We start from the raw sequence: 23,538 nt of genomic DNA, 5'->3' as shown, positions 1-23,538 counted from the left end.
ACAGGGAAAGAGGAAATTTGATGTCTCAAATCTTTTCTTGTTCCCGTGAAGGAAATGCATATTTAGCAACTGATTAAAAAAAACCAAAAAAAAAAAAAACCATTCCATCTATTTAGATGGCTCTGCCTTTTGTCGCACATCACTGATGACGGTTGATAAAATGAAAAAATACTTGTTTTAAAATGAAAGCCAATCTTTGCTTAAAAATCTAATAATTTTATGCAAAGAATCCGCTTTTGTTGGTTGACTTAGACTTTATGTGCTGGGGTTTTCAGAACTGGGTTCGTCAGAACTGTTGTTATCCGACAGCATAACAGTGACAGCATTAAATTTGCCGTGTGATAGGTCCATATGTATTGGCTGGATTTTATGACTTCCTAAGAACAACCTAAGATACAACACTATTACAAGAGTATGCCCTTTGTTTACGTTCCATTGTCAACATTATATGGCTGCCCCTCCCACATACCGGAACTTCTTGAAACCTGCGCAGAATGACGTACCGGAACTTGTTGGACGAACTATGTGCATTTACGTTTTTACTGACCTCGTCACATTTCTAACTGCTCTGACGTTTCAGACTTTTCGAGCTACTGTAGTTGGTTGCTTTACAGTCTCTGGTTGGTTATTTCGTCCTGGGCGTCCTCGGTGATATTTGCAAACGAACAAGCTGAGAAGGCATTGACCTTTTCTATATACCGTATTATTATTTCTATATATCGATATTAAATTATTTGAGGACAAACATTTGATTGAAGTCTCGTCAGCTAAAATTTTGCCAAGGAGATATTTTCATAATAACGCTGCTGGAGTGCCTCCGCGCGGATACGTTTATCATAACGTTGGGCTTTATCACTCAAACACACAACCCGGTATACGATCAGAAATGCTTCTGCGTGGAGTAAGCCAGAGCACCGCTCTGTGTGGTGCTGCCCTCCGTCTTTCTCCCGCAATATCTGGGTAAGTAATTTAAGTAGCTAGTTATCTAAATGCTAGCTATGTTAATTATATCTGTAGTGTTCTTTAATCTTACCCTCTAGCTAGCGCTACGTCAGACAAAATAAACTGGCACTTCCGTATCAAATACGATCTAAAATATAGCTGTTGGTGACGTTAACATTGCAAACTTGTTAACTTAATTTATATATTTTTATTTTTAGGGGTCAACACCAGCTTGGAGCCATTGTAGCTGTTCATAATGCTCGTTTCTACGCCAGTCAGGCCGCCGAAGTAAGTTGGTTAGCTAACAGCTTCGTAGATGTAACAAGCTAGCTAACGCTACCTGATTTCTATTGTGGTTTAGCTAGCTAGGCGTTCAGCTTATTGTGCTTAGAATTATTGGTGTAACATTTGACGATCACTATTTTTTGGAAACAAAAATCAATGATCATACATGGTGTTTTGGCTTCGAATACTATGATGGGTAACGCGTCAGCCAACGCAATTCTTCTCCTTGGCCTCGGATGTAGGGCAAAGGTAACTGGAGTCACGTGACTTAGAATGTGGGACATAGGTGGCAGCGATCAGTCCTTCGGCCAGCAAGTGAGTTACTGAGACCAAGAGGCCTGCCATGTGTTTGTGTAAATAAAGTGTTTCGTAGGCGTCTCACGGTTTTTATTGTTGATCCCTACTCATTCCATTTGCTGCAGGGTTTTGTGCCGAGTACTGCAGCCTTAATTGCTTTAAGGTCTAGTAAATAACGCCCAGAGTTGGGAATGCTGGTTAAACTAGTTCAATGAATACAACAGGCCCACTTGTTATTGGTGAAGTTTTTACATTCCTTGCTAGAACATGAACTGCCCCAATACCAAGATGGGCCAACTCTGCTTTGGAATAAGTGTTTTTAATAGGAAATGACACCAATTTTAATGAGCTGCACCAGGAAGAGCCTTAAAGACAGAAGAGTATGTGTGTGTGTTTTTGGGGACACTGGACAAGGATAACTGAAGGGCACCGTGACTTTGGCAGCTCACTCTGACCAGTGTTCCACACCCCCATGAATGGGCGAGCTCCTCAAATGGGAATGTGCTACTTTTAACCTGGGCTTTCATTCAACTCAACTGTGCCAGACTACAAAGTAGACCTTTGTCTTTGACCTTGTCTGTGCTTGTTCACTTTCTCCTACATTTCTCTCTCACTCTGTCTTTCTGTCTTCCCCTCTGTACATCTCTCCCCAATGAATCCATCCCTCCCTCACCTTTCTCTCCATGACCCGACACCTTCCTCTCTCTTTTTTTACGCCTATCACCATCATGTTTCTCCTGTTCCTGCTTCCTCTTCCTCTCTCGTCCTCCGTTCTCATCCACACTCATCCCTGCCTGTAGGCGGTGCTGGAGAAGCCGGCGGTTGCCAGTGACGCTGCTGCTAAGGTTGCCTCTGAGAAGAAGCCGCTCAGTCTGGTATGTTGCTGCAGCAGCATTGCTTTCATTGTACAGGCGCTGAGCTGGCACCCTATTCTGTAGTGCATTAGCCTCACTGGTCTCGGGCCAGACAGGGCCTGTGGTGATTGCCTGTGTGACTATTAAGATGAGTATGTGCTAGTCTCAGCCTCAGACACTCAGTCTCTGGAAGGCCAGTTAAGTTTGTGAGTGCTTGTAATCTGATTGTTGCCAGCAAGTTTGGTTGGCACTGAACTGGCTGGTAAGCTTCCTATTGATTGTCTTGTCACCCACCCCCCTGCCCTGCACTTCCTGTTTTCTTGATGAATTGTACTTGCATATGTACTGCAAATGTTATATGGGAAAAATTTGCTATATAAAGTCTGACCTTTGGTATGCAATTTGTTGCAGCCATCTAATCTTATATACAGTAGCTGATGATTAACACGAATAAAATCCTATTCATTTTTTTGTATTGAAATTGTATTAAAGTGAGAACCTTTATGAGCTAGCGAGCTGTTTTGCTACCTAGCAGCAAACTTATTTACTGGAAATAAGCTAGCGCTGTAGGTTACATTTTACATATTTTGTTCTTGTTTCAGATGCATATATTACTAGTTAGCATACTACATTCTATATATGCTTTATTGTAACAGTAGAACCATCTGGTATGTTAATAATTAGCTACACATATCAATGATTTATTATATCGACATAACTAGCGAATCATATGGATTTTGGAAACCTCTCATGTCTCTCTTTTCTTACCTGCCAGGAGTCCCAGTCGTTTGCTGTTAACATGTTCAAAGGGCAGATCAGTACGGCTCAGGTGTTCCCCTTCCCTTCAGGTGAGTCTCCCCTCTGAACGCTTGTATAATACTGCGCTGATGTTGCTGTCGCGTTGCCTTGACTGGTCGCATTGCCTCGTTGCAGTGATGAACGAGGAGCAGACAGAGTTCCTCGGAGAGCTGGTTGGGCCCGTGACAAAGTTCTTTGAAGTAAGTGCGTTTTTACCTGCTTTGGCTTAGGTTGTTTTTGACATTAAGGATCTGCCTGTCAGTATGAATATTATGTGTTTCTTCAGTACGTTTTTTTAAGTGATCAGTTACCAGTTACCGTAATGGGAATAGTAGTAATTTAATGTATGGGATGAATGTGGAGTTATTTGATGTGCATGTCATGTTTTCTTCTCTAATTCCTCATCACATATGTTTTATCTCCCCCCCCGACTTCCTGTCCGTCTCGCTATGTTCCCTCCTCCCCCACTGCCTCTCTGTCTCTCTGTGTCCTCTCCCTCACCACTGACTGTCCGTCTCTCTGTGTCCTCTCCCTCACCACTGACTGTCCGTCTCTCTGTGTCCTCACCCACACCACTGACTGTCCGTCTCTCTGTCCTCTCCCCTACCACTGACTGTCCATCTCCTCGTCGCTTCCGCAGGAGGTGAACGATCCAGCAAAGAACGACGTGCTGGAAAAGGTGGAGGACAGCACGATGGAGGGGCTGAAGGCGATGGGGGCTTTCGGCCTGCAGGTGCCAGCTGACCTGGGGGGCTTGGGCCTCACTAACACACAGGTGAGGGGAAGATGGGTCCGGGGTTGGGGTTATGTCCCTGGGGGAAAGAGTGGGGTTATGGGTCTGGGGGAAAGAGTGGGGTTGTTCAGCCAGGGTACTGAATTCTTACTTTTTACAACTTTGAAATGTGTCCAGTGACAGCACCCCTCTCACCCTTTCTCTTAGTATGCCAGGTTAGTGGAGATCGTGGGCATGCACGACCTTGCCGTCGGCATCACTCTGGGCGCCCACCAGTCTATTGGCTTCAAGGGCATCCTGCTGTTTGGGAACAAGGAGCAGAAGGAGAAGTACCTGCCCAAGCTGGCCTCCGGTGAGAGCTGGGGATGATCGCACGCCTTGTGTCTGTTTTTCTAACTGTGCATGTGTGCACGTGTGTGCGTGCGTGCGTGTTTGTGCGTGCGTATATGGGGAAACCTGATGCGTTTTTAGGGTTAAACCCTCATCTCCCTGTGACAGGAGAGACCCTCGCAGCCTTCTGCCTGACAGAGCCAGCCAGCGGCTCAGACGCCGCCTCCATCAAGACTACAGCTGTGCGCTCCCCCTGTGGACAGTACTTCACCCTCAACGGGGGCAAGATCTGGATCAGGTATGCATACCCAGCACCAATGCGAGATGACACTATTAAATGAGTCTGCCGTTTCAATACCTATCAGCTCCTCTAGGGGGCGGACAAGTACAGGAAACCTTTGCTCTATTTGAAATATTTCTGTTGATGTATATTATCATTGCTCTGTTCTTTCAGTAATGGAGGCTTAGCAGAGATCTTTACTGTGTTCGCCAAGACACCAATGAAGGATGAAAAGACTGGAGAGATGAAAGACAAGATTACTGCTTTCATCGTGGAGAGGAGCTTTGGTGGAGTTACTCAGTGAGTGAAGGGGAGGATGGAGAGAGTGGAAGAGGCAGACACTGCTGTAGGAAGAAGCAGGAGCGGAGAAGGGAAAAAGTGAAGAACAGTGTTGGCATGGAAGGAGAGGACTGGTTTGAGTCCACGGGCACTTGGTTGCTGTTGTGTACCAAAATAGTGTCTGGAATTCTCTCTAGCGCATGCCAAACTGCTGTTATCTCTGTGTTTGAGATTAGTGTGTATGTGTATGTTTGTGAGCTGTCATACTCTTAAAACATAATTCCGAGAATGTGTAGGAGCTGTCACTGGTGAAACTGTCCAGTTTTTTATTCATTAATTTTGTATCCTGAAGATTGCCATAATTCATTTTCACAAATGAAACTGTTTTATTGTACCTGTATAATGTCCAGCAGCTAAATGCTGTGATTTGGATATGGAGGTGGATAACATGACTGAATGTGTGGAGATTTTGATGGTCTTTCTTACTGCTTCTGATTCTCAGGTTTCTATTTTCTATACATATCCCTTTTCTCAATTCCCGTTCGTCATTCATTCTCTTTACTCTTGTGCTCTCCCCTGCACCCCCCCCCCCCCCCCGCCCCGAATGTCATTTCCAGTGGCCCCCCAGAGAAGAAGATGGGCATCAAGGCGTCCAACACGGCGGAGGTGTACTTGGATAACGTGCGGGTGCCCCTGGACTGCGTGCTGGGCGAGGTGGGCGGCGGCTTCAAGGTGGCCATGAACATCCTGAACAACGGGCGTTTCGGCATGGCGGCGGCCCTGTCCGGCACCATGAAGGGGGTCATCACCAAGGCCGTGAGTCTGCTCCGCCCGTCCGCCTGTCCGTACGAGGCTGTGTGTGTGTGTGTGTGTGTGTGTGTGTGTGTGTGCGAGCGCTCCTGTGCTCTCAGTAACATGATAGTCTCACCGTGTGTCCTGTCTTTAGATGGCCGAGTTAAGATTCGGGGTGTCTGGGGCCGGCGGGTTGGGGAATGTTTCATTTGGCTCAGATTCCTCCTCATCTCAAACGGGGGCCGCGGTAACTCCTGGGAAAGTCGCGTTTTCTGCTCCCCTCTTTATGGCAGAATGGTCTGTTTTTCTCATTTCCTTAGTCTTGGACACCCACCTACGTCCATGTAGGCTACGCATTTTTTAAAATAAATTAATACTGAAAAAAAAAACTGCACCTAGCAATGACTGGAAAAAACCTTGATCACATTCATGCACCCTTTGTAGCTAACTAAAAATAAAGTTCTACATAAGTTATGTTTCCAGTATATGAAAGCTTTAAAAAAAAAATTTTTTTTTTAACTGGAAACATTTGAACCCATGCCAGTTTAAATATGTAATTCCCACACTGGAGCTTTTACAGTTTTTAAAAAAACTTTTTTCTGTGATACTGATTATAAATGAGTAATCAGTCATCATACATTTGACAGGGAATTTGAAGAGGGAATTGTGGGTAGAGGGAATTTTGACCAGGTCTACAAAAACTGTTAAAAGAGCACATAATTTAAATTCTACAAAAACTCATCTTCAGATTTTAATCCATTTGACCATTTATGAAAACATTCGGAATGAAAATGTGGGCATTAATCCACCCTGGAAAGCACCTGAAGCTCACGAAACAACCTCTCATGGAAGTGAAAGGGGGGGACGGTGATTGTGTGAATACGTTCGATCATCGTATTTCTGGTTTAAAACAAATATGCAGTGGTTTGTAAAACAGATTGTAATGGTTTTTGCTGCGTCGTGTAAATTTGGCGCTTTATCCGCAAGCTGATCTGCTCGCCTGGTGCTTTTGATGCTGGCGCGCGGCTCCCTCTGCCACCCTGCTGTTTTCCTCTCAGTGGTAGGAAACTCCCAGGGCGCGCGCAGCGGCAGCCGCTCTGAAAAAACCACTTCCTGTGTGGGCACTGCTGCTACTGGGCCTCTTCCTGTGCCTTCATACTGTCTACCTGGCTGCTGTTAACTGACTCTCGCGGTTGTGAGAAAAGGAAAAGCAGATGGTCACATGGCTGTCTGAGTTTTCCACATCTGGAAAAAAAAAAACAAAAAAAAAAAAAACGGGGGGTTCTGACAGACATGGAGTGAGGGGGAGGCTGCACTGTCGCGGGCTTCAGCCTGAGCTTAGTTTCAGTGTCCTACGCTGTGATTGGTGTGGCTGAGCTCTGACCCTGTACATCATCACCTTGACCTTTCTTCATGACCCCGTCGATGTTTCTGTCCGTGTCTTTCAGGCGGATCATGCCGCCAACAGGACTCAGTTCGGGAACAAGATCCACAACTTTGGGGCGATCCAGGAGAAGATGGCACGCATGGCCATGCTCCACTATGTCACTGAGGTCAGCTCTGTGCAGGCTTCCCACGGTCCTTAAAGACCCTTTGCAGTCGCATGTGCAGTGTTCATTAAGTCCCCAAGAAAAAGATGTGTACTTGATCTTTCCAAAAAAAAAAAAAGCTGTAAAATGCAGGGACATGCCATGTTTACCACCGTTGCTAAAGCATACAATATGGCAAAGTATTTGATGTAAAGAGAGACCAGAAGAAATGTGTGTTAGTGTGTTGGGGAGAAAGAAGAGTACGTGTTCACAATTTTAAATAACGTTGATAAAATGTGCACAATTTTGTGATGGAAATAAAAAATTTCATTACTTGCCTAATGGCCTAATTTAGGAGAACTTACTCAATTTTATTTTTTAAATTAAAGTACCGATATTGACAGGGTGTGGGGATAACGGCACTGATGTAGGCTTGTGCACCGTGTGCCACCGGTTAAACCGAACACCCCAGCAGGCCCCGTAGTGTATTTCACATCTGACCCCCATCTGGAAATATGAAGTATGGAAATCCCTAAAATACGAATAACTGTAAAGCATATATGCAGAGCCCTGCTCTCATAAGAGCTGTGCTCACCTTTCATTACTGGAAAGATTCCCGTTTCTGTTGCCTCAGCGAAATATCTCGCCAATGGAAACCTGACATGAATTCCTTTTTTAACTGGTGAACTTGTTCTCGTTTCTGCTTGCAGTCTATGGCCTACATGGTCAGTGGGAACATGGATAGCGGAGCCTCAGAATTTCAGATAGAGGCTGCCATCAGCAAGATTTTCGCCTCCGTAAGTATCCAGTACAGCGTGCCATCAGCTCCTCAAGCCATCAAACACTGCTGTGTAACACAGTAACATCTTAAATGCTCACAAACACTGGTGTGTAACACAGTAACATCTTAAATGCTCACAAACACTGGTGTGTAACACAGTAACATCTTAAATGCTCGCAAACACTGGTGTGTAACACAGTAACATCTTTAATGCTCACAAACACTGCTGTGTAACACAGTAACATCTTTAATGCTCAAACACTGGTGTGTAACACAGTAACATCTTTAATGCTCACAAACACTGCTGTGTAACACAGTAACATCTTAAATGCTCACTCACACTGCTGTGTAACACAGTAACATCTTTAATGCTCACGACCAGATTACTGGGTCAGGTTCTCACATCTGTATCATGGTTGTTACTGTGTATTTGTCCTTTTCCTGTAAAATATAAAAATTTCACTGTACATTTTCACATGAAATGCTATGAAAGTGTATCTAGGTTTAGTTATGAAATGACCCTATGATAAAATGACAAAAGTATCTGCAGTGTGTTTGAGAGGAAGTATTTTAATTAGTGTGTGCTTTGGCCTGAGGTTTTGATTGCTAGTAAGAACTGCTGGTTCAGCAGATGAATGATTGTCTGCACGAGCTGTATGTTTTGTACTATTGCGCCACATAGTTTGTTATAAAGGAATAGTGGCTTCGTTTTTAAATGATCATCATGCATCATTAATTCAGTCTGTCACAATTATTGACCTTCCGAACAACCAATTGTACATACCAAACCCAATTGTGGCAATGTGAGAAATGTTCCTTGGGAGATGGCTTAGGAATAGAAATGCTAAGAGTGTAGCAATTATAAATGTAATGCTTCATTTAAAATAAATTTCACCGATGGTTCAGTGGATGAAGGAAGTTGTAAATACTGTAAAAAAATGTTAACATGATGGAAGCGTGTCAAGCTTGCAGTAGCCATCACCTTTAGGCAAGCTTGCAGTATCCATCACCTTTCGGCAAGCTTGCACTGTCCATCAGCTTTAGGCAAGCTTGCTCTATCCATCACCTTTAGGCAAGCTTGCTCTATCCATCACATTTAGGCAAGCTTCCAGGCTTTAGTTTGAAAGAAAAAGCAAGATGCCGATTCTGTGAATTTCCTGTCCTAACACTCATCTTTGCTGGGGTACCATTTTAGATTGAGATTGTAGAAATTGGGGAAAACCCATGAGTCAAACTATGTACAATAATCTAACGGTGACCATCACTAGCTGCTATTCAGCATTGTTTAGGATTCGGGACTGAGTGACTGGCATCTGACAATTGGTCATACACCTAATCACCCGGAGGAATTATTTCACATATTTTAAATTTGTATGAAAGCGAAACTAATGCAACAAGCAACCATCCTTTAGTTTCTCTGAAGCAGTTTATAAGTCTACTTTTTACTTGCTGTTATTTTCTTAAAAATAAGATGTTAGTAAGAAAAATGCATTTTAAGATTTAATTTACTGCATTGTGTTTTTCTAGTACTGTTTTGAAGTATGATTAAAATTGAAACGCATCAAATTTATTTTTACTCAGTAATTTTTTTATTTTTTATTTACGTCTTTTTTAAAAATTTACTTTCTATAAAAGCAATGCTCAAGTGGCAGGGATGACCTTTTAAAATGATTGCACCTTTTCTATGGCTGCTGAAGGGCTAAGTGTGTTAGAAGTTGAACTCTCTACATAGCACTCTTCCGCATTAATTGGATTCCAGGTTTTTGCCAAATTTCATTCCAAATGATCACCACCCAGCCCAACGCTATCGTTTTGTCAGTATATGGGTGGTTTTCACATTTTTTCTTTGCTGGTAACGTCAGATATCGAAATTACTACCATTTGGTTTCGGTTTCAATGGTTAGAATCATAAATTAACTTGTTGTTCACGTCTCTATCGTGCCTCAGATCGGTTTCGTTATTGGGGCCTGGTCTGCTCAGTCGAGCGCTGCAGATGTGGTTGGTTTGAAGGACGCTGGGGAGTTTCCGAATGAGGCGTGCTGCTGTTTTGGGTACGGGGAGCTCAGCTCAGTGGAAGCGGGGCGGCGCATGCGGGGAACGGCTCAACTGGCACTTTCTATTTCCTGGAAGTGCAGTCCCCTTTCGGGCCTGTGATCTTGTGTTCATCCTTTCATCTCTCAGTGCACTGCTATGGCTTTGTTGGCTCTGCCAGTGCTCTGCATTGCATGTGAAAGATCCTGTTGCATATGCAGACTTGCCATGGATTACCATGAGAGGTAGAACAGTGGATTGTGATTTAAACATATTAATAATAACATCGCATAAATAACATAAAAAATACTTGCCTGAATGAGTAGCATTCATACAATTTGTGTGGTCACATTGAGCTAAAAATGATCTGGATGTTCATTCACACAAGTAAGCACCTGAATTATTTCTGATGGCACTCTGTGTGTTCTGCAACCAGTATGGTTGCTTGGTATCATCGTACTTATGATTCATTTAAAATAGTCCTAAAGCCTATTTTTCTTTCTGTGTGACCTACTGAAAGTAAGGCTTTGTCTGTAAGTAAAGGTTAAAGAAATGGCAGTCTGAGTAGGATGTGATGGGTGAGCTTCAGACTGTCTGAGTTTTCCCTTCGGCATTTACACTGCCAGTTCACAGACTGCATGGTAGTGCGTGGATGTTAAAAGATGAAAGCTGCTTATTGGTCCTGTCAGTGACGCCTACTCAGTGGTAAACGTTCTGTGACCTTGCAGGAAGCAGCCTGGACCGTGACGGACGAGTGCATTCAGGTCATGGGCGGAATGGGCTTCATGAAGGTGAGTGCGTTTGAGCATTAGGCACTACTGACCCGTACACCGAGCGACTGCTGGCTGAATGGAAATGAGCGCCATGCTACATTCTGTTTGGCCCCACCTCCGAACACCAGAGGACATTTTCTTCGCACTTGCATTTTACTTCAAACTAAGTTTGTCAACGTTTTCTTGACTGATAAATCATGGTTGTAAGATGAATAAAGACGATAAAAGGAACTTGGCAATGTGTCAGAGGCTGTGACTCCTTCCACCCGGCTGAAGGACAGTCTGAAGTGGCTCTTCTTTCTGAAGAATGGCAGAGAAGCCGCAGTCACACGCGAGACCAGTGGAAACCCTTGTCATATCGAGATGTTTTGAGGGGGCGGTGGAAACCAAGCGGGGGCGAAGCCAAAAAAAGATGCTGACGGAAGTTGAAGGTTGGAGACCTGCGATAAGGAGGCTTTAGGTCGGCTAGACGCTGCCTCTGCATCGTTGGGTACAGTGGTGTGGTGCTGGTATAGGTGGCATATTCCACAGCTGTGTGGGCTTATGCTCTCAGACCGTAGCTGGTGGGTACTGCGCCTGTGCTGTGTGCCGTACTGTACAGTCTGGTGAATCACAGGCTGACTTGTTGTTATAGCACATCGTAAAGGCGGCTGATAAAAGTCAAATGTCTGATCTATTTGTGGTCAGGTCAGAGTGAACTATATTGCCTCCATCTGCCATCAACTGAATTAGTCTGAGGATACAGGTTTTTTTACAAACCAAGTTGAAGGGCAATTTGGTGACTGCAGTGTTATTTTAGTGCTGCATAGACAGTCCCATTGTCTGTTTGAGCACTGAAACCGCCATGAAAAAAACACTGACTACATTTATGCTTGTTCTGTAACTGGGCAATTTCTGTGAAAACACATTAGGATCTTTTACATATACTCGTTCTGTACTCATATATAGAAATATGTGTCTGGGTGCTGTTATCTGTTACTGGTTTGTGCAATGTTGTGGGGGTTGGTGGGTGTGCAGTGTGCATGTTTGTTGCTTGCAGTCTGTGTTCTGTGCAGTCATGGCTGTGTTTTCTGTGTGCAGGACGCAGGAGTGGAGAGGGTCATGAGGGATCTGAGGATATTCCGAATATTCGAGGGAACCAATGACATTCTCCGACTGTTCGTTTCCCTCAATGGCTTTCAGGTATTTGGGGTGGGCGGACGGTTGTGCTAGCATGTGTTACTGTCAGGAGATTAGAGGATGGTTAAGAGCTCTTCCTGTTGTTGTAATATCTCAGACTCTGTGGCCAATGCACATTGAGGGGATCAGATATGAATGCACTTCCTGTTTTATCAGTATATAATTTGCCTTCTGTGGCGAAATGCATGCTGTATAGGTCAGGATATCATTTGCGGTCATCTGTATGTGTTGTGATGATCCGGTCAGTATACATAGTGGGGACATCATGTTATCATTATTCACAGTTCTAATCCCATTCACAGTACTTTGTTTGTGCACATGCGCTTTGCTGATTTTACTGCTAATGAACATCAGCAAGAAATTTCATGGTTTGATAACATTCAAGTTTTTATCATGCAAAAGTATTCAGACCCATAGGACACATATCACATTTTGCTGCTTTACAAATAGGACACATTTTTATCCATGTATTGGTTTTATTCACAACTTGCATGCGTAATCCAACAAAATATAAAACGTGTGCAAGTATTCAGTGGGTTGAACACTTTTGCCAGGCACAGTGCATTAGGAAGCTTAGTTTGCTCAATTGCTTCCTGTGTTGCCAGTATATATGCAGTGAAGGTCTTATGCCAGGTTATTGAGCACTGGAAGCGTATTTAGTAGCAAAAATGTGATGTGCGTGTACCTCCTGTGTGGTCAGAATGCAGGGAATGAACTGAAGAGTCTGCAGAGAGCACTGAAGAACCCACTGGGTAATGCTGGCTTGCTGGTGGGAGAGATCAGCAAGAGAGCCAAGAGGTCAGTTACATTACATTACACTAAATTTATTTGGCAGACGCTTTTATCCAAAGTGACGTACACTAAGTACATACCAAAGGTCATTGGTACAACTATAAAGCACAGGCCCGATAAGGTACAATACTCATTATGTAACAGTTGTTCATAGCCATGAACACATTAAGTCAGCAGCCTTGCTGTACGGAGAGCTACAGGAATGACCAAACCGATTTTTGAGGTTTTGACACCAGTATCCCTCTTCCTCTTCCTCCTCTGCCATCTGCCCTCTCTCCACAGGAGGGCGGGGCTTGGAACGGGGCTGACGTTGCAGGGGTCCGTCCATCCTGAGCTGTCTGAGTCCGGAGAGCTGGTGAGCGCCTGACAAAAACACCACTGAGAAACGACTGGGAAATGCACGGGGAAGAAACGTTCCTGGAACGTATGAGAAACATTTGAGGAGCATCTGGGGAATGTGTGTGGTGTCAATTGCAGAGGGACACTGCAGGGATAATCGGCATAATCGTTCGGCTGGGCTTAATCTTAATTTGTGCACATAAGCGCATACTTCAAATCAACATTCTGACGCATCCATACCGTTTTAGGCAGTGAAAGCCATCGAGCAATTTGGAGCTGTCACCGAGGACATGCTGCTTAAACATGGCAAGAGAATCATCGGTAAGAGCACATCACTCGATTTTCACCATGCTGTCTCTGCTTCCTTTTCAGTAGCGCATAGCTCTGTTTTAGCATACACACCTATAGTCCTAGCTCACATTGTGCAGGAATGTGTCTCTTTGCTGTAACAGCAACATTGTTTCCTTTTTTGGGCATGTTGCTGTCTGGCAATATTTTTTAGATGCTGTTCGATTAGTTGATTTTAAGCAAACCAATTTGCAGAGGAAGCACTGATAACTATCTGGTGCTTTTGAGACTTTAACTCTTGCATGTATACTTTAGCATTTGTGTCCTTTTCAAGTAGCTGCTTTTTCTTTTTACATTGCGTTAAAGTGATTGGTTGTGCACTCACTGTTGTGTAGTAATGATGTGTCATGATCATGATGTCCAAGCACATACTGTAACTGGATGTGTGGTGGTTTTGAGCTGATGTTGAGACCCTGTATTTCAGATGAGCAGTTTGTGTTGAAGAGGGTGGCGGACTGTGCCATTGACCTGTACGCCATGGTAGTTGTCCTCTCCAGGTAACCTCAGCACACGTTTATAGCCCTCGTATCTGTGTCACGCATGTGGCGTTGAAGAGGGAGGGAACAGTCATGGCACTGCTCTCTCTGGGCTTGTTTGTTTTTGTCTGACCTCGTGCCTGTCTCACGACACCCCCCAGGGAGCCGTTCTCTCTGGGCTCGTTTGTTTTTGTCTGACCCCGTGTGCGTCTCTCCTCCAGGGCCTCGCGTTCCCTGGCTCAGGGCCTCCCCTCTGCCCAGCACGAGAAGATGCTCTGTGAGACCTGGTGTTTTGAGGTGAGTGTGATCTCGCCTGCCTGCCCGCCATGTGTGCGCAACCTAATTCTCTCCTCTCTTCCTGCCCAGGCCACCCTCCTCTCATCAACATTTACTCCCTTTATCTCTGTCTTTTTACTCTCTCCCATTTGTGTGCTTAATAATGGAAGTAAACTGCAGCACAACCTGTGTAAAGCCCATACAAAGTAAAACACTTAATTCTTAATTCAACACAGTTCAGTTCAAAAGGGATCAAATGTACTCTGTTAATGTCAGTTTAACACTAAATATTTAGTTGTGTGGGCTTAATATGCAATTAAAAAATGTTAATTAATTCCAAGAAAAAGATGTGATGACAGTGCCTGATTGGTGAAACGGGGGGCGAAATGGGAATATGGTACATGTAGTGGTTTTGTTGTGAAAAATAAGGGGGTTTGTTCAGAATGAGGCTTTTGCAAATTCCCTCCTTCTCTCTGGCAGGCCCATCAGCGGATCATGAATGACATCAAGTCTCTGAGATCCAGCGACTCCAAGCGGATCTTCAAGAACCTGAGAGCCATCTCCGCGGCCGTGGTGGAGAACGGGGGCGTGGTGTCCCCGCACCCTCTGGGCTTCTGAAGTCCCGAGCGCAGCTACAACCCCTACCCCTCCGCCCCCATCCCAGCCAGGAAGCTCGCCTGCCCCCAGCGTGTCCCCAATGACCCCACCCTAAGGCTCAGTGTCCAGTGAAGTGAAAACAGAACTTTGAGGCACTGCTGCATTACCATCCGCAAACAAATGCCTTGTGCTTCTAGTCTTCTAGAAAAGTCACAGACTTAAACAATGCTGCAATAACTGATCAGCCGTAAATACTGGAAATTGTCTGGTTTTTTTTTTTTTTTAACCAATTGGCTCGATAAAGACTGAGGTCATCGCCACTGATGCTTTACCCATCACTCTCATCACTGAAACAACATGACTTGAGCGGGAAGAATCAACTGTGAGCCACGGCCCTGTGATTGGGTTGAGTTCTTAAATCACTGTATACATATTAGATACTGACTGGCTCACATTGTAGTGTCTAGGCAGGTGAGACTCAAGTGAATTATTTAATTAAATGTTTGTCCTGTTGTTTCTGTATAAAATAGTGGATCCCAGTACCTGAACTCTGTGGTTTCACTCAATTCAGTTCTATCACCGTGACCCTGACCACGCTGCAATTTCTTACTTACCTGTTGATGGTACTGTTTTGTGTATCCAAGGTGGTGTTTGAAAATTATTCTCATGTCCTTGTTTATGATTAGTCATTCCTATGTTGCATTGCATTTAACACACTCGCACACAAGGACTCAGGGAACACAATCAAATTCATGTTTTTAAAAGGACTACATCTTTGCCTTATACAAAGATCCATGTAACTTCTAGGGAGGGAGCTATATGCAGATGGAAGAAAATTGCGCCTGTAATTTACTGGAAAAAGGACTGCTTTCCTGTCAATTGCATGGATTACAGTTGGATGTAAGCTACTGTAAAGTGCATTTTTTGCTGTAGAAGAATGAAAATTTGTCATGCAGAAAAGTACATCAGTACCATTGCTAGATAACATGGGGAATTGTTGCCTCAAAACTGTTTCATCAGGAAGTTGCCTTAGAATTGTTGTTTTACATTACTGGCTTACTTAAAGGTTGCAAAAAAAGCAAAAAAAAAAGCAATGCAACCTCTTTAGTTTGAAGATAGACCCCAAATGTCTCACAATGAAGTTCCAGAAAGTAATCTCCCTTTTTTATCTAGCTGTAAAATATCTTTCCATTGTCATTTACTTATGGTTTTGTCTTCTGCCGAAGAACAAGAGGTTCCCACATCATGTATCCCTGATTTAAGATGTTCGTTTATCTCGCACTGATAATGGGAACTCCCATTATCAGTGTGGTAGCTGATATAAACAACTACAATTTACTTTGGCCCGGACCTGCCTTTCATTTCTGCAGTTATAGTATTTTCCACTGTAACGTATAAGGGCTTTGAAAGAGATGTCAGACTGTTAAATAAAGCAGATAAACCGCTAATCAGTTTCCACAGATTCTGCCAGTGCCTCTCTGGTGTGACAATATATGATTGTACTGTGTTGAATTGTTGAAGTGAACTGTAGTATAAATGTGTTAATAAAACTCTCAGCCGATTACAGACTTGGGTGTTAGTTGAATGCGCGTGTATGTTTGCTGCTTGAGTCACCGAGAAAGACCTGCCGCCCCATTGCATGGCTGCACTTGCAAACAGAAGTGAGGAAACTCCATGCATTCATCAGATGTGTGAGACAAGTACTTTCTGTCATAAATGATTTTTTTATTTGTCCTTAGGTCCTCTAGTTTATTGATGGATTTGTGCCCTAGTGAGGTAGAAATGGAAAATGTAATTGCAACTGAGGTACTTATAGTCTGCTAATGCACAATATGGTCTGGAATGAAGTTGGACCACAGCTGTGCAAACTGGCAGGAAATCCAACAGGACTTTGTGTAATGGCTCATTGGGGAGGAAGGGTTGCAATCAGCAGAGGATTCCCTGCCTCTTCGCCCAATGCGCATTCCCCTGGTCGCTAAGGCACCTGCCAGCTCCCTGTGCCAGCCTCGCGGTGATCCAAACGGTAGCTTCACAGCTCAACTGGTGCATTACGGAATGAAGAGGGGTGGCTGGTAGAGCCCTTGTCATAGGGTGTACATGCTAGTCTGCCCTCCGGACTCACACATCAGTAGTCCGCTAGGGTGGAATATAGCAATGATTAAAATGTTATGACTAGCATTCGGGCCAGCGGAGAACCAGATTAGTCTTAGCCACGCCTACCGGTGGAGAGAACACGCACCTGGGTTGTTTTAACTAATCAGTCCAGGTGCTTAAAGGTGTTGTTCTCCACGGTACCGGGCCGAGACCAAGAGCACACAAGGAGAGACTGAGTTCTTTTTGGGAGTTTTTGTTAGTTGGGGTGCAATAGACTGAGAAAGAACCAGGCAACTGAAAAATTAGCCAGCTGAGGCCAGTGGTGAGCTGAAAAGCTGTCGCTGGGTTTTACTGTCTTGTATTTGTTATTTTAGTTCGTTGTTTTAGTTTGTTTTTGCTCAGAACCCATGAGAGGAAAGGGTGCTAATTTGATTTTTTTTTTTTGTTGGTGTGGGTGCTCTCTCTCTCTCTTTCAATGCGACAAATGACGATGCATGCCTGGAACTGCCGCATCTCCCTCCCAGGAGAGGCACACTTTTTTTGGTTAATTTATGGTAATTCTCTGTTTACAGTACTCTGGTTAGAAACTTGACCAACAGTAGTACGTTGACAAGAACAACAAACTGTACTGGCATCTGGCTTTGCACAAGTCACCTGATAACAGGTTAGATTAAATTCCGCCATGCGCATGAAATTCTTTTTCTGGACTTTTTCTGAATTTATTTGCCGCTAATATGCAGGTTTGTATCCTCTGTCTGTGTGTGTTGCAGGTATGAGGTCTTTCAGAAGCCTATTCGTTTTTTTACACCTTTGAATGAGTAACCAATATCTTGTTTTCATAAAGCTATAAAGAACTGCCTTTCAATGATTCCTTTTACTTGTGATACCTGTTTCTGCTTTGGTTTCCTCCATTAGCAAAAACTCAAGAGTCAGTTCCTGGAAATGCAGTATGTAGATAGCTGCATGCTGAGAAGTTAATCCTTCTCTGTGATTGGCTTAGCTTGTCTTTTGCTGCTGAGTCTGCAGGAAGGCAAGAAGGGTTGTGGTTTGGAGGAGCCAGGCTTAGAATTTCCCTAATCTGAAATATAAAGAAATGCATTGAAGTAGCTGATTGCTTCTCATGCTTCCAGTGATTAATTATGTATATAATAAAACTCAATTTTCCAGTAAGATTTCATTCAACTTTCTAATGAAAGTGCATTGATCGACTTTGTAAAATGGGATATTATGTGTGAGACAAAGCAGTCTTGTTTGGTCCAGATAACAAATAGGTGTCGTTTACATACTTAAACTACCAACCAGTGACAGACCATAGTTCTGCTCCACTGTGCCCTCAGACCCACATATCCAAACTCCACTCCCCTCACCCTCCTGTAATGCTGTCCATAATGCTGTCTATCTTTCCTGAGGTGAAGCAGGTATATGTGCTTCGCTCTCATGTTGGATAAAAACAACTACGCAACCCAAGGATGTAATATTTGGGGATATAGGTTTACGTGTTTCGGAACACATTCACGCTTACAAACTTTGTAGATTTGATAGTTTTTCTTTTTTGGGGGGGACCTGGAGGTCTTATTGGCTTAGTAGGTTGACAGATAAATAGTTGTTTTTCTTGCTGTATCGTGGCAGTCAATTATTAATAATCTCATAATTGGCAATGGTGGGCTCTGAAACGCATGAATCCAGGTATGTGCATTATTATCCCGGATAAGTATGGGGTTCCAGGACGCTTTTATGTACCCACTTATTTAGATTGTCTGATCTCTTTTGGATCTAGAACCAGCAGTTTGGGCATTCTCACAACTCCTCTGGTCAGTCACAATTGAACTGCAAGTCTGTATGACAAGTTTTCTATTTCAGTCGATTTTTTGCAGAACAAGGCAGACCACACTTCTGTCTTTCTGTTGCACTTCCATAACTTTGGTGAAGAGAGAATAGCCAGTCATTTTCGTTCACCACACAGAATTTTGTCTGTAAAGACGAACTAAACAAGATTCTTTCGTGCTGTCGCTTTTCCCCAGCATACAGCTGCAGCAAAAAGCGTCCTGTCACTCCGTTTGGAATTCATGTGGTCATACTGAAGGTCTATTGCAAATCAGTCATTTCTGAGCACACTTCAATGGGAGTTATCTGCCATATGTAATGTTGGCCTAAGCCAACATATCTGCAGCTGTTCAACGGAATAGCAAATTCTGTGATTGCTACACAGATGTCCCCGTGCCAAATAGTATAATGTGGACTAAAAGGATATAAAAATTGTCACTGAATGTAACATCTTATTTGTAATGTGAGAAAACTGAGAATCACTATGCCCTGTTCCTGTGCATTCTAATCATATCCTTTTAATCCACTAAACCTCTCAACTGTAAACCAAACTTCATTTAAGTATTCAGCAGATCCTCATATACAGATAAACGTGCCCTTTTTTAAACAATTAAATTAGACTGCTGACTATTTATTGAAGCAATTTAGGTTAAGTACCCTGCTCAATTGTACAACAGCAGTACCACAGCTGGCAATCAAACCCACAACCTTAAAAGTGCAAGCTCACTTCCCTCACTACACTGCCACTCTGTAAAAAAATGTTTTGCAGCACCAGAACACATTTGCAGTCCACACCCTTCAGTCTACGGACACGAGGATCTTGGATCTAGACAGGGAACAAGGACAAGCTGGATGACTACAGTGGATTGAAACTGAGTTTGGTTTTAATATCCAATAATACTGTGAAAACATTAATGAGGCAGTAAACCTTGCAGTAACATGTCCATTATTAATTAAAATACAGGTCTTCTTGAAATTTTAACTTTAAAATGACAGCACATTACTGCCTTTGACTGATTCATTATAAATGTAAATTATCAATAAATACACTTTGCTTTATGATTCAACTTAGCTTATATTGCTCACAGCAGCCAGAATTGGCTTTGGTAATATCATTTCTGGTTTTCCACTATGAGATTTGTACACACACGCTTATCAAAGCTTGCACCTTGTTACCCACTAATAAGTGCCTGCAATGATCCAGACAGGAATAGGACCATTTGTCATAAGGTTAATAAGAGTGGTCTGGGACAGACTTCGTCCTTTATGTAGGATTTCCCCCTTTGAGACACACTGAGCAGAGACTGGACTGCACAGAGAGTGACCAGGGTCGACTAAAATCCTCTGTGTTCCTTGGCTGTGTGGAGTAGTGCTAAGAAGTTGATCCTATAACCAGAATCCTGCAGGTTTGAAGACCACCAGTGTTTGTGTACTTGATATTTACTCTTTCTTCAGTAAAACTCCAGCTGTATCCATAGGTAATGAGCCTCATGATATGGATGTGGCTTTCCACCATCTTCTATGCCCTTGCGTGCTGAGGAGTAGGCTGAGAATATTCCGGCTGTATTCCTACTAGGGGTCTTCTCTAGCCCACTCACACAGACGTCTTTGAGAGCTCTGTTAACATGAGCCTTTGGGAAGTCATTGTTCGCTCCCTGAAACAAGAAGCAGAAATACAGGGTTCATACACTTTTTCACCAATGATTTTCAATGACTTTTCCATGACTTCTCCACAACCTTTAACTGAATTTCCATGACCAAAACAAATGACTTTATCTCAGCGGGACGATTTAAAATTATTTATTGTAACACTAAGTAAACTTAGGTCTGCATCTGAAACATATGGTGCCTCTCTAAAACAAATAAACACCAGACAGACACACTTAGATACATTCTCTCATATTTTAATTCGAATAGTTTAACATTTTTGTCAATGTCTCAAACAGGGCTCGAAATTGCGACCATTTTGGTCGCATATGCTCCCGAAATTTAATCTGTGTGACCTCGAAATATAATTGGGAGCATTTGTGCGAGTGAAAATAATTGTTCTGGTGCGACCTTTTTTTTTTTTTTTCCTTTTTCCAGTCGAACGTCTCTTTCTCTGTACATTCGCTAGTTAGTACACTCAATATGTGCCTTGTGAGCTGACGGTGACCCTTCTAACCAATCGTGAGCTAGACATTCTTACCTTTAATGCTGATTTTAAATTGGTTAATATTAGCCTTCAATCACTCCCTTTCGCAGCACTCCACTGTCACGCGACACAGAGAGCTAACGCGGTAACTAATGTTACCTGAAGACAAAAGTTTATGTTCAATTTATTAGCGTTATCGAAAGCTGAAAAGTTGAAGCGAACGATTACGGCATTTTTTTTGAAACATTGACGTAGTGTTTTGTGTAGCGACCCAGTTGAAACAGCTAATTTCTCCGATGCAGTTTACTGGCGGTTGATTTAATTAGCGGTATTAATGTGACGAGAAGCGCTGTGTCGTTTGAATGCATAACACGCAATTCCTTGAAGAGTCGACACATTTTAGGCCTGACAGTTTAACGGTTACTTGTAAACCGTACTGTTATATTGTCGTTTATCAATAAAATATCTATTGCATATCTTGCTGGTGCTCCTTACATTTTGGTGGGTGCTCCTAACTTTTTGAAGTTGGGAGCACCAGTGCTACCAAGTAAAAAAGTTAATTTCGAGCCCTGATATATTATTAAAGCTGCACTTCCCTGGCATATTGTCGGCACAGTAGGGCCTACGTTTACTAACTGCTACATTAGCAGAAGCGTGTTGGACGTGCCTGTAAACAGACTGAGCCAGGCCGAATTAACTTCTCTCACCACCAAAATACCGCGAAGGTTACGTGCCAATGTACGTTTTATTACTATACATACTATGTTTATGATTGGATTAATTAGTAATTATATTTGATGCAACTTTAGCTATATTTCCATAACTTTTCCAGGGCCTGGAAATTGCATTTTAAATTTCAATGACTTTTCCAGGTTTTTCATGACCGTACGAACCCTGGAAATGAGTGTCAAATTCATTTTCCCAGTACTATACAGGAGACCTAATATGGTCTATATTATACTAGACCCATTCCTACTTTCAAGGTATACAGATTATGTGCAAGAAACAAAAGATGTTTGGCTAACTATTTGTAGTTTGTTTACTACTTGTCTTACTCTTACGAAATTAGAATAACAAGTAACGTCGCTCTGGATAAGAGCGTCTGCCAAATGCCTGTAATGTAATGTAATGTAATTATTCATGATTTGTCTTATAATCTAATGTTACACAAAGATGATTTAGTTATCATTATGTCGTCATGTTCAAGTACCACGAAAAGCAAGTATGTGCTACTTTGAGCCTTTGAGCTCTACAGTTTATGGATGACTTTGTACGGCGTGGGTAGTTGCTTTGAAGGTTTCTCTTTGAGCCTTACCGTGTCTGTGGATGCAAGCGGGGTTGCGTGGCTTGTACTGTCCACTCCAGGACCCTTTTCAAGTGGCAGGACAGGCAGGGGAAGCGATGGTACAGTTGCTCCAGAAGCTCCTCTTTACGCAATCCGTAGATGATGGGAGCAATGCACTGAGCAAGGCTGAAGAATGCAAAGTTTATCACTGCAAACAGCTCTTTGGGGTCACGGTGGAGATAGCCCTGCTTCTGAAGAAGGTGCAGCACGAAGTTCACAAAGTTGGGGAGGATGTATACAGCGAGCTGGGCGCCATGCAGTGCTATAGTCCTGCAGCCGACGCGGTTGCGACGAGTCAGCACGCCAAGACGCCTGCCCTCGTGTAAGATTTTTCCATAGCTGAACAGGATGAGTGTGGCGCACACGGATATCAAAATTATTTTGTGGAGCTCGCCTTTTTTCAAGTTTTCTCGGTTGCACTGCCCTCTGAACGCCGGTTTCGACAACAGACTCAGTGGGGTAATTAGAGCCAAACCCCACGTAAGCATTCCAATGAGCCAGGGCCAGTGCGCACAACACAAGGAGCTGTATTTGAGCGGGAAGCAGATGGCAAAGTAGCGGTCAAGAGCCATGGCAGTAAGGGTGAGGAGAATATTTGAGGCACTGGTTATTAAAATGGTTATTATCACCTGGCAAACGGCTTCAGGGGTTCTAGCATTCACGTGTATCTGCAGGTAGAAGGCGCAGCCGACCCCAAAGTAAACAAGGGCGGAAAACAATAAGTGGAATACCAGAACAAAGCGTGCTTGGGTGCGAAGCCGTTCCTCCCGTAAAATAGTCCAGTTTATCACAAGGTTGAAGAAAGCCAAAATTATGAAGGACACGGTGGAAGCACACACACGTATAGAAGTGTAGTCATACCCCGTCCCGTTAATCGACATCGTTGCCAGTAATGTTGCTTTTCCAGTTATTAATATCCGTTTCACATTTAATAATACTCTTCTGTTATGCGACAAATGAGCGGTGAAACCTCACTGAAGAGATGCTAAATTTCAAGGCGCCGTTTGCCTCCTACTTACATCCTCTTCAGACGGGAACATTTGTTGTGTTGTTTACGGTCCTTCAGCAATTGACGTAATTGTTTACTTTTCCGATATCTGCACTCATCCAGCAGCCTATCTTCCTAGTGTGTCTTCATTTTTCATGTTTCCCCTTGCGCACGAGTCCATCCGCGTGTTTCTTGTAGCCAAACAACCAGCAAGTGGCAATATCTCTCTCTCTCTCCCTCCCCCCCTCTCTCTCGCTCTCTGTGTTGTATGTCACGTCGTTATTTTGCTTTGCCGTTTCAGTTTAGTCTGCCCGCCCTTTTCAAAAACTATTTATGGATTCTATATTAGTACCTGTAGATCATAGACACAAAACACATGTATGCTTCATTGGAAAAACATAAAGTTTTACTTCGATTTGTTAAGTTTTCTCTATTGAAATAT

At 43.3% G+C, this 23,538-nt stretch overlaps 2 protein-coding genes across 2 annotated transcripts; one reads left to right on the top strand and one right to left on the bottom strand.

Annotated features, from left to right (window-relative positions):
* Positions 1-540: 540 nt before the first annotated feature.
* Positions 541-15,369, top strand: acadvl (acyl-CoA dehydrogenase very long chain). Its single transcript, XM_035408569.1, has 20 exons — positions 541-960; positions 1,161-1,230; positions 2,325-2,399; positions 3,154-3,226; positions 3,312-3,376; positions 3,817-3,951; positions 4,117-4,261; positions 4,408-4,537; positions 4,694-4,819; positions 5,416-5,614; positions 7,039-7,143; positions 7,830-7,916; positions 10,660-10,722; positions 11,785-11,886; positions 12,584-12,681; positions 12,958-13,030; positions 13,263-13,335; positions 13,787-13,859; positions 14,060-14,135; positions 14,595-15,369. The coding sequence occupies exons 1-20, from the start codon at positions 887-889 to the stop codon at positions 14,730-14,732; spliced, it is 1,980 nt and encodes a 659-aa protein (XP_035264460.1). The 5' UTR covers positions 541-886; the 3' UTR covers positions 14,733-15,369.
* Positions 15,370-19,491: 4,122 nt separating this feature from the next.
* zgc:194312 (uncharacterized protein LOC794943 homolog) lies at positions 19,492-23,337 on the bottom strand. Its single transcript, XM_035408570.1, has 2 exons — positions 22,079-23,337; positions 19,492-20,284 (listed from the first exon to the last, which is right to left on the bottom strand). The coding sequence occupies exons 1-2, from the start codon at positions 22,987-22,989 to the stop codon at positions 20,224-20,226; spliced, it is 972 nt and encodes a 323-aa protein (XP_035264461.1). The 5' UTR covers positions 22,990-23,337; the 3' UTR covers positions 19,492-20,223.
* Between the last annotated feature and the right edge of the window lie 201 nt (positions 23,338-23,538).

This window comes from Anguilla anguilla, chromosome 3 (assembly GCF_013347855.1).
Source record: "Anguilla anguilla isolate fAngAng1 chromosome 3, fAngAng1.pri, whole genome shotgun sequence".
NCBI classification, from domain to species: Eukaryota; Metazoa; Chordata; class Actinopteri; order Anguilliformes; family Anguillidae; genus Anguilla; species Anguilla anguilla.
Note: the sequence above shows the minus strand (reverse complement) of the source record. Positions and strands in the feature narration are given on the sequence as shown.

Excerpts from the sequence above, each read along its gene's own strand:
- acadvl (XM_035408569.1), top strand. The coding sequence starts at position 887 with ATGCTTCTGCGTGGAGTAAGCCAGAGCACCGCTCTGTGTGGTGCTGCC. Across the intron at positions 4,538-4,693 it reads GGGGGCAAGATCTGGATCAG|TAATGGAGGCTTAGCAGAGA; the intron begins GTATGCATACCC and ends CTGTTCTTTCAG. Across the intron at positions 5,615-7,038 it reads AGGGGGTCATCACCAAGGCC|GCGGATCATGCCGCCAACAG; the intron begins GTGAGTCTGCTC and ends CGTGTCTTTCAG.
- zgc:194312 (XM_035408570.1), bottom strand. The coding sequence starts at position 22,989 with ATGTCGATTAACGGGACGGGGTATGACTACACTTCTATACGTGTGTGT. Across the intron at positions 20,285-22,078 it reads CGCTTGCATCCACAGACACG|GGAGCGAACAATGACTTCCC; the intron begins GTAAGGCTCAAA and ends TTCTTGTTTCAG.